This window comes from Lathamus discolor, chromosome Z (genome assembly GCF_037157495.1).
Source record: "Lathamus discolor isolate bLatDis1 chromosome Z, bLatDis1.hap1, whole genome shotgun sequence".
Lineage (NCBI taxonomy): Eukaryota > Metazoa > Chordata > Aves > Psittaciformes > Psittacidae > Lathamus > Lathamus discolor.
Window position 1 is genome coordinate 3,669,869 of NC_088909.1, and position 13,380 is coordinate 3,683,248.

General features: G+C 46.5%; 1 protein-coding gene across 3 annotated transcripts in view; it reads left to right on the plus strand.

Annotated features, from left to right (window-relative positions):
- Window positions 1-10,813, plus strand: part of FBXO31 (F-box protein 31) — a 28,087-nt gene extending 17,274 nt beyond the window's left edge. For all 3 annotated transcript variants that reach the window (XM_065661455.1, XM_065661456.1, XM_065661457.1), the window contains 4 exons: window positions 1,106-1,215; window positions 1,935-2,088; window positions 2,704-3,053; window positions 4,245-10,813. In XM_065661455.1, coding sequence (XP_065517527.1) covers window positions 1,106-1,215; window positions 1,935-2,088; window positions 2,704-3,053; window positions 4,245-4,467 — 837 coding nt within the window. In that variant the 3' untranslated portion in view covers window positions 4,468-10,813. The remainder of the gene's footprint in view (window positions 1-1,105; window positions 1,216-1,934; window positions 2,089-2,703; window positions 3,054-4,244) is intronic.
- The last annotated feature ends 2,567 nt before the right edge of the window (window positions 10,814-13,380 follow it).

A 13,380-nucleotide genomic window follows, 5' to 3' on the forward strand; every position in this document is an offset into this window, starting at 1 on the left:
ATTAAAATCTATCAGACACAGGCCTAATACAGAGTACCAGCTGCATTTGAATACCTCCTTGTCAGTGGGGCACCTTTCTGCTGCTTATCATCTTGGTTGAGGGATTGAAAGCTTCATTTAATTGTTTATCCTGTGTGTGTGTCAGCTATACCCAGCAAGATAGATTCCTGGCTCAAACTACATGTTTTAAGGTGCAGGTATAAATGTCAGGATGAAAACCTTCAGCTAATACCTGTTCCAGGTAGTGCTGTTTGCTGCCAGCTAGTTAAACTTGACAAATCTGATAAACTTGAGTTGCTTTTAACAAATGTTTTAAAATGTCTGTCTACTAATGGGAAACAGCTGGGTGAAAGGTTTAGTTAAGTGTTTTCTGGTTCTGAAGCAGATGAGAAATGCTTTAATACTTTCAAAGCACTGTGTTAAATGTGCGTGGCATTATGGTAATTGGAGGATCTGGCTTTAGAAGATAAAGCAAGCGGGCTTGGAATATCACTTGGTAGGCTGCTATCTTAGTGTAAGCTGTTATCACTTGTAACTCATGGTAGGGTATTAACTTGTCAGAGCTGGTGTAAAAGTACTTTAGGAGATGTTTTCAAAGCACCCTTTGGATTTAGATGCATCAGGATTTAACCTTCTAAATCTTCACTTCTGTTCAAAAGCTTCCCCTTCTGTGTTTAATATGCAGTGGTAGGGCACAGGAGTCAGCTTATGGGTACACAAATCAGCAACTGCAAGGTAAGTCAGGGTGTAAAGAAGTAGTAGATCAGCTACTTTGCAGTAACAGGTGATGCTTATGCTTTTATTCTGAGGAGGCGTATTGGTTCTGCCTGTAATGTATTTGAAGTGGCACATGTCTATTGTGTGGTGTCTGGCAGGTATAGGGCAGTTACCATTATCATTACTTGTTAAGTGTATTTCCAAGGCAGCTCTGTAGCAACACATGCTAGTTAGCAAATTCAGCCATGATCCTCTTGTCTGACAGAGCATATGCTCTCTCTGTGGCTCTGCCAGTAAATCATGCTGATGAGCTGAAGTCATGTTGAGGTGCATCACTGTCACAAATTAAATGCCTTTATCTTCCCAATTTTCTCTTCTTGTGCTGCAGGAATTCCGGACCTGGCTACGGGAAGAGTGGGGTCGAACTCTGGAAGACATCTTCCACGAACACATGCAAGAGCTCATTTTAATGAAGTTCATCTACACCAGCCAATATGAGTAAGGTCACCAGCTTTTTTTGGGAATTGAGGCTGCTGCAACTTGCAGACCACACTGGATCATTTTTTCTGAAGACCGGGTGCTTGCAATGGGCTTTAACAGCCAGAGGGATGTTATGTCTCTGCAGGTTCTGAGCAAAGACACAGTGAAGCACAGTGCTTTCCAGTCATTTCACTGTATTTAGTTTGGAGACAGAGCAAGTACCTGTAGTCTCAAGAAGCTATCTGCTCAGTATCCATATTAATAAGCAGTATGTGCTTTGGAGCGTGCTAGGCAGGAATCAATCAGTCCTGGAGAACTTGGTGGGTTTTAAACTGTTGCTCCCAGCTTCTAATAGTTGGAACTAGATGATCTTTAAGGTCCTTTCCAGCACAAACCATTATATGCTTCTATGATAATAGCAGCCTCCTCACTGTAGCAAATGTTTAAATATGCTTCACTCTTGGGTTCTCTGGAAATCCCAAGGAGTGAGGAGGTTTACTGTGGTCTTCCTGCTGGAGCCTTCTGGTGTGCTGAGTACTGGCATAGAGAAGTGAAGGAAGGGAATGCTTGTATAGGCTTAAAACAAAGTCTGTTAAGCTTATTTGTATTGTGGAAAACACAGAACCCACCTCTCTTTTGTCAACATCCCAAAGCTCTCTGGAGGAACAGACTGCAGACACATTCCTCATGTTGAGGGATTCTCTCTTAACCTCTCTAACATTTTGGTTTTTGCACAGCAACTGCCTGACATACCGACGCATCTACCTCCCTCCTAGTAGCCCTGATGACCTTATAAAACCAGGTCTCTTCAAAGGAACCTATGGGAGCCATGGGCTGGAGATTGTCATGTTGAGCTTTCATGGGAAGAAAGCAAAGGGGACTAAAATCACTGTGAGTGCATTTGTCTTTCTCTCAGATGTTTGTTAAAATATTCTCGATGTTATGGATCCATCGGAGAGGCCTTTGGAAGGTTGTTGTCGCCCCAGATCCTGTTTCTTGTGGGGATTGATGCATCAGGTGAATCTTCACACGTGCAGAGCAGCTAAAACATGCTGTTCTAAGTTTCTCCTGATGCCACCTGGCTCCCTTTTCCTGTCCTCTCCCTTCCAGCTGCTTTCTGTGAGCAGCTGGTAGCAGGTCACTGGAGATCGCTTACATGTATCTGAGGATTAGGTACCAAATGTTGGCAGCTTTTCACTAAGGCCAGGCTAGTGAGCTCCTTCCTCTCTGCAGGGAGGGACTGTTAAAATGCAGTTGCAGCTTTGACTTTCACCCTTGCAAGTACAGCCTGACTTGTAGCTTTTAATTCAAAATTCTCTTTCTGGGAGGCAAGAGGCAGACATGATGTAGACATCTCAGGGAGCAGCAAACAAGGTCCAAGAGGGTCTTTTTTTGTTGCCAGATTGGTGATTGTAGAACAGGGAGAACTACATAGAAGTCAGATGGTGGACATGGGGAGGATACAGGTCTGAGCTTTGCAGCCAAGCTGTTGTTTACTGTCTGTAGGGAGATCCCAATATTCCGGCTGGACAGCAGACTGTGGAGATTGACCTGGCACATCCTCTGCACCTGCCTGACATTGAGAACCTTCGTGATTTCAGTGAGCTGTCTCGCATTGTCCTGGAGGTCCAGGAGCAGGTGCGTCGGGAAGAGCAGGAACAGGAACACCGTCAGGAGGAAGAGGACCCCTCCCAGCCTGCTGCAAAGCCCTTGGGAGGAGAAGGGGCTGAGGGGGAAGACACCGCAGCAGGAGCGGAGGGGTCAACCCAGGACAAGGCACCAGCTTCCCAGCCCTTTGTGCTGCCCATAGGAGTCATATCGAGGAATGAGGACTATCCCCGGACCTGCCGAATTTGGTAATGGGGGGTGGTGGGTTTAGAGCCTGGTCATGCCAGGCGCTTTTTGAAACAGAAGGGAAGGGTGTATCTTTGAGATCTGTTCTGTTATTTGCTTGCCTGTTACCTGGATGTGGATCTCCCACCCTCTTGTCCTCAGATTTTGTGCTGTCGCTGCCCTACCTTCCATGCTGTTGTTTGCTCCCCCTCTTTCTCACCACAGTTATCTGCCATTCTGCTTCCTTGCTAGATGTTTAACCTGTTTCTTCTGAAGGAAGCACTCTCCTGTAATTCACCTACTCGCCTTCTTTTGTGTGTGTTTTGTTTCCCAGAGCTGCCCAGTTTGTGTATTTGAAGACCTGTTCAAGCAGCTTCCCATTCCTGTGTGTGTCATTTCTGTTCCTTGGCTGTCAGAACACAGTGCTCTCTCCCACCCTTCCCTGACCTCTGGTACCTTGAGGCAAGCTCTGGAAGGTGCTGAGCACCCTAAGCAGTCAGTACAAGTATGCAGAGAGCCTTGCTGAAAGGGACTTGGAGTCAGTGAAGCAGCATACTAAATGAAGTGTGGAAAAAAAGCCCAAAAGCTGAGGCTTAGGCAGGTGACCTTCAGCCAAACATCTGTGCTCATGGAAAAACCTACCTATAGCTGGTTAATCCCCAAAGATCCCTGCTGTCACAACCGAGTTGTGTTTAAGTAAAACCCTGCTCCACCTGCTGCTTGCTTGGAGGTTAGGCTGACCTTTACTCCTCCCCGGCTCCAGTTAGACTTCCCTGTTGTTTAGATCATCCTTTCTTTCCCTTCCCCTAGGTTTTATCACAAGGTTTGCCTTTATGGTCACTCTCTCAACATGCCTTTTCTGTGAGGATTGTCTGGGCTTTGGTTGATCCTTGAGTTGCAGGAGTAAATCTCAGATGGATTATTGGGCTGAATTACAGGAAAAAATCAGCCTCGGTGTGCAGAGGCTAGTTAGGATAGCCAAAAGCAGCAACTTCCAAATAGCAGCAGAGAGTTTTTTTACTTAAAATGGTATCAACAGTGTTTTGAGCTGTGTGGTAAGAGCTGAGTATAAAACTGGCTGTTCTGTAGCACCTGGCAGTGTTTGACAACAGCTTGATCGTACTTTTGTTTTTTTGTTTTATTTTCTTATGAAATGTCAGGTAATTATGGCTGTTCTCACATCTTTTTTTTTTTTTTTGCTATTCTTCTTGCAGTTATTATGGGACGGGGCTTATTGCTGGCCACGGCTTCACCAGCCCCGAGCGAACACCGGGTGTGTTTGTTCTCTTCGATGACGACCGCTTCGGATTCATCTGGCTGGAGCTCAAGTCCTTCAGTCTCTATAGCCGGATCAAGGTGGCCTTCCAGAATGCCGAAGCACCTTCCCGTGAGGCTTTTGATGAAATGCTGAAGAACATTCAGTCACTGGCTACTTGACGGGTAGTGATGGACAGGGCTAGGGGTTGCAAAGGCTGCTGCACTCCCCCAGCCAGAGCTTAGATGGGGATTCCTTGCTCTTGGTACCTCTGAAGAAAAGCATGCACTTTTAATAAAGCCTTTTTACCCCAAATGTACACATCCCGGTTAAAATATCCATGACTGTCCTTCCCTCCCTGCCACTCCACACTGCTCCCTAGCAGTTCTTGTTACCCAGTCTGTAATATAGCTTTGTATAGCTGAAGGGATCCTGCAGAGGAGGAAACAGACCTTTCTTATTGCAGAAAAAGAATGTATTGGAACAAAAGTAACTCGAGGTCAGAGTTGGATCAGAAGAACATCTAATTGACAGGATGGACGCAAGCCCTCTTCTCTGACTATTAGCAGTCTCCTGTGGAAAGAGCTCTTCTCCAAGGAGGGGACTCATTTAAAGCCTTTGCTACACTGTAGGATGATCTGTCCTTCTGGGAGACTTGCTTTACTGTCCTGAAAAGCTGTGTAGTCCCCAGCTGCAAACTGGGTGGCTGCTTAATGTCACCATTGACAAAGCATATCCTCCTCTCCAGAAACCTTTCTCTGGGTGCAGCATTGTTAAGAGAGGCTGCTGTAATACCTGCAGTCCTTGGTTTAGTCATTGCAGTGGGTGGTTTCCTTTGAGAATTTCCCTCAGCTTGGCAGCAAGGGGAGGATTCCCACTGTAAATGACAATGTGTGTAGTGTTACCCTGGATTCTGGAGCCTGATGGATGTGCTGTCCCTGGGGCTCCAAGTGTGGGTGTCTCCCTGAGCAAGAAGGAGATGATTTTTCTTACAGCAGCTGGGTATGGAACTGGAAGTGAGTGTAAATTGCAGATGCTGGTGCATTCAGATTGGCTTTGTACCTGAACGGTTAACGTCAGATCTTTAAAGTGGGTTTGAAAATGTAAAGGAAGAAGAAAAAAGAAAACCAACTGTGAAATAAGCCCAGCTGCAGCCTGATGACTGTTTTCTGTGATGGGCAGCAGAAGGTGGCATGTGTCGCTGGTACTGATATAGCTCCTTTTAGGTGTCACTCTCCTATCAGGTTGCCCTGTGCAGTCTGAAGGAGCGATGGAGGATTCTCCTAATACTGCAGTGGCTTGTTCTGGCACATTTTACAGTTGGTGCTGTCAGGTGGATGCTGCTGCTCTTCTCTTAAGAACCTTCTGTTCCCTTTCTAGTTGTGCTTGTTTCATCCCGAAGGACTGCTGCTTCAACAGAAATCTCTTGGGCTTAATTTGTTTCCGTAATACATGCATTCTGTGTGGCAGACCTGAGCTCCACTGGAAATGAGACCCTACCTTCCAGGTCTCTGCAGGCCACAAAGCAGATTCCGTATTGACTGTCCTATCCAGGAAAATTCTGGCTAATGCTAATGTACAGGCTGTGAGTTGTGGTATAAAGCATCAGCAATTGCATCAGCACCTGTTATTAATCCTGTGTAGAAAGAGATGATAGGGACCCGTGTGCGGAGAGAAAAGAGCTATTAGTAAGGAACATCTTGGTTACAAGGAAAATACATCCTTTGCTGCAGTTGCTCTCTGGCTGTGATGATACACTCCATGTTTCTTCTCTTCCTGCTACCAGACAGATCTGTGTCTAACAAAACTCTGCCTTTATATCTTCTGCAGGTCTTGGTTTGTAAATGTGTCTCTACATGTGTACAGTCTGTACATGTCTGTAGTAGAATAAATTCTTCTATCTCTTCTTAATGTTTGGAGACAGCAAGAATAAGTGGGGTATATCCCTTCTTATTCTGGGCATCAACACTGGCATTATGGTCAAGTAACAGCCCTGCTACGGATGTATTAGGAGATACAGCAGCAAGATGAAGGGCAGTATTGCTATCTGCATCTGTCAGATTCAGGTCAGCATCATGCTGTAGCAGAATAGCCACGCACTTTTCTTGCTGGTGCTGTACTGCCTTCATCAGTGGTGATCTGTAATCATTGTCAAAAAAGTTTAGCTTACACTTGTTTTCTGTTAGGTATGTAACAACATCCATTTGCACAAGCAAGATGCAGTGGTGTCTGCTCTGCCTTGTCCCACCTGTCAATGCTGTGCTTCTTCAACCCCTGGGCCAGGAAGGGAAAATTCAGACCCCTTCTGTGGAGAAGTTTCAGTCACAGCCTGGTTTCACTGCAAGCAGCTTTTATTCTTGCTCTCACAAGGGCTTTTAGCCATTTCTGGCTCTTGAATGTTCACTCAAGCTGTGTGAGAACCGAGACTCCAGCAGAGACTTGGAGCAGAAGGTCACGTCACTCACAGGATTAATTCCTGTCTCCTTGAATATAGTTTTACAAACCTCTGGGAATTTGAAGGTTGATTTGGGGCACTTGTTCCTTTGTTTCCTACTGCTTTGTCGGTAGTGGAAAACCTGCCTCAGTGTTAGAGGTGAGGATGTGAAGTGCGATTACCATTCTAGTGAACAAGCTATAAAAAGCAGGTTGTTTCTGAGCAGCCTGTTAGAGGTGTTCCTGTTGTCATCAGCAGAGAGGGTAGAGTTGACTTGGATCTGACCCCACCAAGTAAGGCTGGGAGACAGGAAGGGTGGCAGTGCTCTGAGCCTAGGTGCATGGGCAGGAAGGTGAGCTGAAGCAAAAATTGGGCAGCTCAGCATTTTGCTGAGCCAGGTTCTGAGCTGTGTGCAGAAAAGCAGCTCTTCTTAAGCATAATCTTAATGCTTAATCTTGCAGACGCAGGTTTCCAGCTCGATGAAAACAGATTTCTTGGATACCTGAAGGCATCAGGAATCTTTTTGGCATCTGGTGGCCACTTTGTCTTGGAGCTTGTTGTTAGGCTGGTGCAGCCAGTATGTTGACTGCTTTGTGTTCTCCCTAACAGCCTCAAGGGATGAGAGAGGTCCCCTTGGGCAGCTGTTTCAATTGCTCGTTCCTAAAACAGCTCTGCTTCAGCTTCAAATTTGCATTGTGGATTCCTCCTTCCCGCAATGTCCCCACTCACCCAAAAGAGATAAAAATCCTGAAGTTTTATGTAACTGACTTAATAGTTTTTACTTTTTGTTTTTTAAAGTGAGATTGAAAATCCAGACTGCATTGAATGCACTGTGAGCACTTGGCCTGAGACCTGCTTCAATGTCTCCTAAGAAGAGACACTGCTTCTGTACCCACTCTCCTCACTGTAACCTGCTGTGTTGGGTTAGTGGAGCGTAAAGGTGGTGTAGGTATGCTCCACTGATGTATTACAGGATGTTTTTAGTAGTTGTTACCTGCAGCTTAAAGTCCCCTTGATACCAGGAGTCTATTGGGGATTGCAAACCTATGGTAGCAGTTGGGGTTTTGCTCGGTGCTGGATATGGGTCTGCTTTGTCACTTGGATGAGGACCTGTTGGTTGGCTGTTGGCACAGGTTGTGCATCTGCTGTTCTCCAGACTGAGACAGTTGTTCTGCTTGTAGCTTGTCCCTTCCAGACCTTTGTAGTGGCAGTGGTAAGGGTCTCCCTTTTGAAGGTGGGACCTGCTTGGGTGGCTGGAGGGAAGGGCTTCGCAGAGGACTGATTCACTCTTGCAGGAACTTCTCACAGCTCAGCTTTGCCCCTGTAGTAGCATCTTTTTATTTATAGCATACCTGGTTGGCCTCAAAATGTCAGTGTGCTAGTCCTGATTAAAGGCAAAACTGCTGATACCCTGTGGCTTTATTCTGTCTAGAGTGAAGGCAGTGAAAGTAGCAAATTTTGTATTAATACTCCTCCTCTGCCTTCTCTTATCACCTTCTGCTCCTGAAAGCCTGGCAGGCTTTTGTGGCATATGAGAAGAAAATTTCCTCTGTTGTGACTAAAGCTAGCGAAGAAAGCTATTGAGAGAGTGAATCTGGAGAGATTGGCATCAATGCTCTAGGTGCTCTTGTGCCTTTGCTCATTCCTTTGTGCATGGCTACATCAGTGTTTTCAGAGAAAAGCAGAATAGAATCATAGAATGGTTTGGGTTGAAAAGGACTTTAAGATCATCCAGTTTGAACCCCTGCCATAGGCAGGGATGCCTTCCACTAGACCAAGTTGCTCCAAGCCTCATTCATCTTGGCCTTGAACACTGCCAGGGATGGAACATTTACACTTCTTTGGGCAACCTGTGCCAGTGCCTCACCACCCTCACAGTGAAGAACTTCTCTCTTATATCTAACCTGAACTTCCCCTGTTTCAGCTTAAACCTATTCCCCCTGCCCTGTTGCTACAGTCCCTGATGAAGAGTTCCCCTCCAGCATCCTTGTAGGCCCCCTTTAGATAAGTGGCAGCTCTGAAAGTTTTGGGATAGGGGAATGAAGAGGAGTGCAGCCAGATGTGGCAGCAGGCAGTTTGGATCTGTGCATCAGACAAGGGGGATGTGGCTGCAGCCCTGGTCCTGCCTTCCTTTGTGGTACCTGTGGAAGCAGTGCTACAGCACAGTGTTTTCATAGAATCATAGAATTAGGGTTGGAAAGGACCTTAAGACTGTCCAGTTCCAACCCCCTGCCATGGGCAGGGACACTACACACTAGACCATGTCACCCTAGACTCTGTCCAACCTGACCTGTACTTTTGTACTTGTTCATGTTTGGTAGAGGCTCTGCCACCTCCTTGCATCCCCTGTTTGTTCCCTACTTGTCCAGCTTGCTGCGATAATTCTGTGAGCTGTCGACAGGGATAATGTGTGGTGGTGCCTTGCAGATGGTGATAAATTTCTGGTGCTGATGTGTCCTTGTCCTCTTCTCTCTGTAGAAAAACCTTGGGGATAGTTTGCTTTATTTCTTGATCCCAGATGGGTGGGAAGTGCTGGGGAAGATGGAAAACAACTTGTCAGGGGTAGCAATACTCTTGGCAGAAGCCTTTTGGACTGAAACGCTAGAAATTAGGTTGCAGAGCAGCATTGCCCTAGTTGCCACAGCAAGACCTTAGGTTTTATTCTAGCTGAGGAGCAATAAGCAAGTGACTGGCTTACGTTCTTGGGCTGTGTTGTGCTCCTAGAGTGTGCTTTTGGAGTTGTCAAAACCCATGGGTTTGGCCAGCTGGAAAATAGAAGTATCAGAGATCCTCATCCCGCCTGTTTGTTTGCCTTGGGCCTGACTTCACAGCTATAAAAGTGCTGTGATCGGGTGTTGTGGTTGTAGGAGACTCGCTGCAGTCCACGTGGACTCATCAGGCTTTTTGTTTTACTGAGGAGAAGTAAAAAGGACAGAATTACTTGTAATTCAGCTGTCAGCTTCCTGCTGACAGTGAACAGTGCAGTACTGCCATGGCTACTCTGGAATGGGACAGCAGAGGTTGGATGGCAGTAAGGTAGGAAACTTGTAATGGGGATATAGCTAATTCAGGTTGGAAGTGTGCTTGGAGTTGTAAGCTACCAGGAAAAAAACAAAATGCAGCTGGCTCAATGTTTACTTTTAAACAAGGGTGACTTTTTATTGCTTTCTATTAATTTTAAACTAGTGGAACTTAACGGGGGTATTGGGTGTTGTGTGGAGCTGGGTTGTATAATCTCAACTTGCTAGTTTAGGAAATGATAATATATTAACTCTGTCTTGTAGCTGGTTGCTCACGTGGCCAATAATTTTCTGTTGCATTCAGCTGCCAAAGGATTATGTGCTGGCCTTCACTGCAGGCCAAGCACACAGTGTAACTTACCAGTTGGACAGTGAAAGATTTGAGAGGTGTGATGGGGAGGTGGAGTGGAAGATAAGTTACCAAACTGTGAGTGCCACTGACCTTTTTTGTGTGTGTGTGTGTGCTGAATTATGATTCTGTTCTTTGTTTGGATTGCAGTATTTTTAATTTTTGGGGAAAAAGCACTCAGATCAACTGTGTTCATTAGCTTAATCAAAGCAATCTGCACTTTTTTTGATTGATTAATACTCTACATCTCTGTTTCCATGTGTGTTTTGCACTCACTACTTCAAGATTACACCAGTGGATTAATCTGGGCATCTCCTGTAGGCTTTGTGTATATGTAACTCTCTATACTTCTTAAAAATGAAGGTGAAACATCAGATCCATGTTCCATGTAGAGCATAGTGCAGAGAAAAAACGTGAGCTTTTCTTTTGGAAAGGCTATTTGACATCAAACAGCTTGGTTCCATGTCACAGATATCCCTGTGGAACATGGTAACTGTAGTTTAAACAACTCACCTGTCTGAGTTGTTTTGCTTGTCCTTCTGTTTGTGGGTTTTGAGAGTAATAGGCTGGATAAAAGCTAGATGTGACTTTGCAACACTTTGCCTACTTCATCCCAGCTATCAGAAAGCTGAGCAAAACGCGTGTGTTACTTTTACACCTGATCATTGTTACCCAAGGAGCCTTTTCCAGTTTCAAATAATAAAAAGCAAAGTTTTGTGAACTTACTTCTGTTTGCTTCTTCTTCCTCTGTTGTTCCAAAGGAAAGTGGGAGATGAGTTCCAGCTTCCTGGCATGCAGCAGTCTGTCTTCCACCACGTCGTAAGAATTAATTTTCCCTTGTTTGGATAATTGATGAGCAGTTGAACTGATTTCCTGAAGATGGGAGGCACTCACCCCCACACCTCATGCTGCAAAATCCAACTTCTCTTGTCCCTATTTATGTTTGTTCCCCCTGCATCTACCCATGGGTGCCTGTACTACCTGGCTCCTTCCAACAGCAGATGCTGGGGCTGGCAGAACTGATGACCTGATCCTTGACCAAGTCTTTCTGCCCTCCAAGCCATAGCTTTCTCTTTCCAAAAGGAAGCATGGAAGCATATGGTAGTCCTGAATTTGGGTCTTTCTTCATTCTTCCTTTGGTTTGGTCTGAAATGGATCAATTGACACAAAACTAACATGAGGGGGAGACAGTGTTATGGTGTAAGCTCCCTTCTTTATGGAATCTGGCTAAAGCTGTCTGTATTCCTTACTCCTTTGTTCATGTTTCCCACACACACCTTCAAATTCACACCCACTTCAGCTCTGAACTGCTGTCACTGCTTTTCCAAAAGAGTGGCTGTGTTGAAATGGGAGACTTTGTGGTGTAAGTTCAGCTGCCACCAAGGAGCTGTGCATCTCGTGCCAGGATGCACGATGGAGTCCCCAGCTCTGTGTGAATGGCCTGAGCCTGCCTTTACTGGAGCAGATGTTGTGCTTCGAGCGTTGCAGCCCCACTCTGCCAGTAAGTTTCTTGGCGGGTTATTACTATTTTTAAGAACAAACCTTGGCCGTGGGGCATTGAACTACCAAAGTTTACACATTAATTTTTAATCTGGAAACGGCTCTGCCTTGGTGCTGGCAGTTAGTCAAGACCAGAGCGCACACTCAGAGCTCCTCAAGCGCAGTTTGCAATGAACGTGTGACCTCCTGTTTGTTTTTGTTACCACCGCCGCTTTCCCCTAATGCCACGAGTTAATTTTCTGGTGCTAAAGGCACATCTGACCCCACTCCTTTATGTGAAGTGTTCTATATATAATCGCGCAGTCGTTCAAGCCTTAGCAAGAGAGAATGGTGTAACACGCAGTAACTCCGACCATATGTTTGGCCTTCGAGGAGCACAAATGTAGTTCCTCAAGTGGCAGCGTTTCTGAACACCAACCACATGCACCTCCTGAATGCTGGCTTGCAACCACCCCTCTCCTTCCAAGGAAACTTGGAGATGTGAAGGCTCAGTGCTGGGCAGCCTAACACCTCCTGGAGAGGAGCGGGGCTAAGCCTCATTCGACCTCCTTTGCTGCAGCCCCTGGCCAAGGGGTAAGGAGATATCCATGATCTGGATGACATGTTCCTCAGCAGGTGGGTTGTTCCTCCTGGCTCGATGATGGATGAACTGCTTTTTCCATCTGCTAGGGGTGAAGTCCTCAGTGTCAGGGCCAGTTCTGGGCTTTTAACTGTGGAACAGGGAGGAGGTTCTCTCTTAGAAACTATGGCCATGCAAGGGTAGGTTTTTCCCCCTTTGGGCAGATGATTGCTGTCAGTAGGCACATCCCACAGTGGCTTGGGGGCTGTGTTTGCAGCTGGATCTTGGTCCCCTCTTAGGTCTGTGTCTCTGCTGTGCCAAAGAGGCCACCGCTGCCATTTGTGGTGATGCTGCTTCTTGCTACTTGGCTCATTTCTAAAACCAGCAAGGCTTTGGTGCCTTAACACAGAGCCTGTTGGTTTCAGCCAGGAAGGAAGGAAGGTAGGTGTCTGTTCTCAATGCTGCATGTGGCTGAAAACCAGTTCCCTGTGAGTCCAACTGCTGGCAGCAGCTGGAGACCTTACGCTGGGGTAAGGATGGGTGTGGAAGTGGCATCAGTTTTGCCGTTCCCTCTCAATGCAATCTTTCTGCCTTTCTGCCCAATGCTGGTTTTATTTTTGGCTCTTTTCAGATGAGCACTGCTGGGCTGGGCTGTATTTTCATGCCAACTGGCCTGGCAAGCCAAGCTGTGTTTGGTCCAGATGTTGTGTAAGCTTATCCAGAGCATCAGCACCCTTGAGCTGTGCGAAACACTGTCTCGCACACTGCCTGATCTCCCTGCTCCCTTGGGAATGGGCTGGAACAAAGGCTTCCCTTCAGTGCCACTTGGGAGGGTTGAGTTTCTTACTGTTCTGTGCTTGTCAGCCATTTGGTTTACCCTGAGCCCTTTCCTTCCTGTGAGAAGGGAGCAGCATCTGCCTTCTCTTCTGCAGGAGGGGACGGAGGGGACAGACCCACACCATCACTCCTGGGGGCTGTGTGTCCATGCTGAGTCCAGGCACCAGGGGAAGAGGGAGGAACTTTACCCACTTCACTCTGTGCTCCAAGCGCTGCTGATTCCCAGTTTCCAAGCCATGTGGGGGAATGTTTGGCTGTCCAAACCAGGGTGTGCCCTCTCCTTTTTGCCTCTCTCCCCACTGCACTGGCAGGGAGGATGATGAGCAATTTGCCATGTGTTTTGCTCACCCCGCTTCCCAGCAGTGCTTTGTTTTTTCCTCCTCTTCCCAGTGCAAA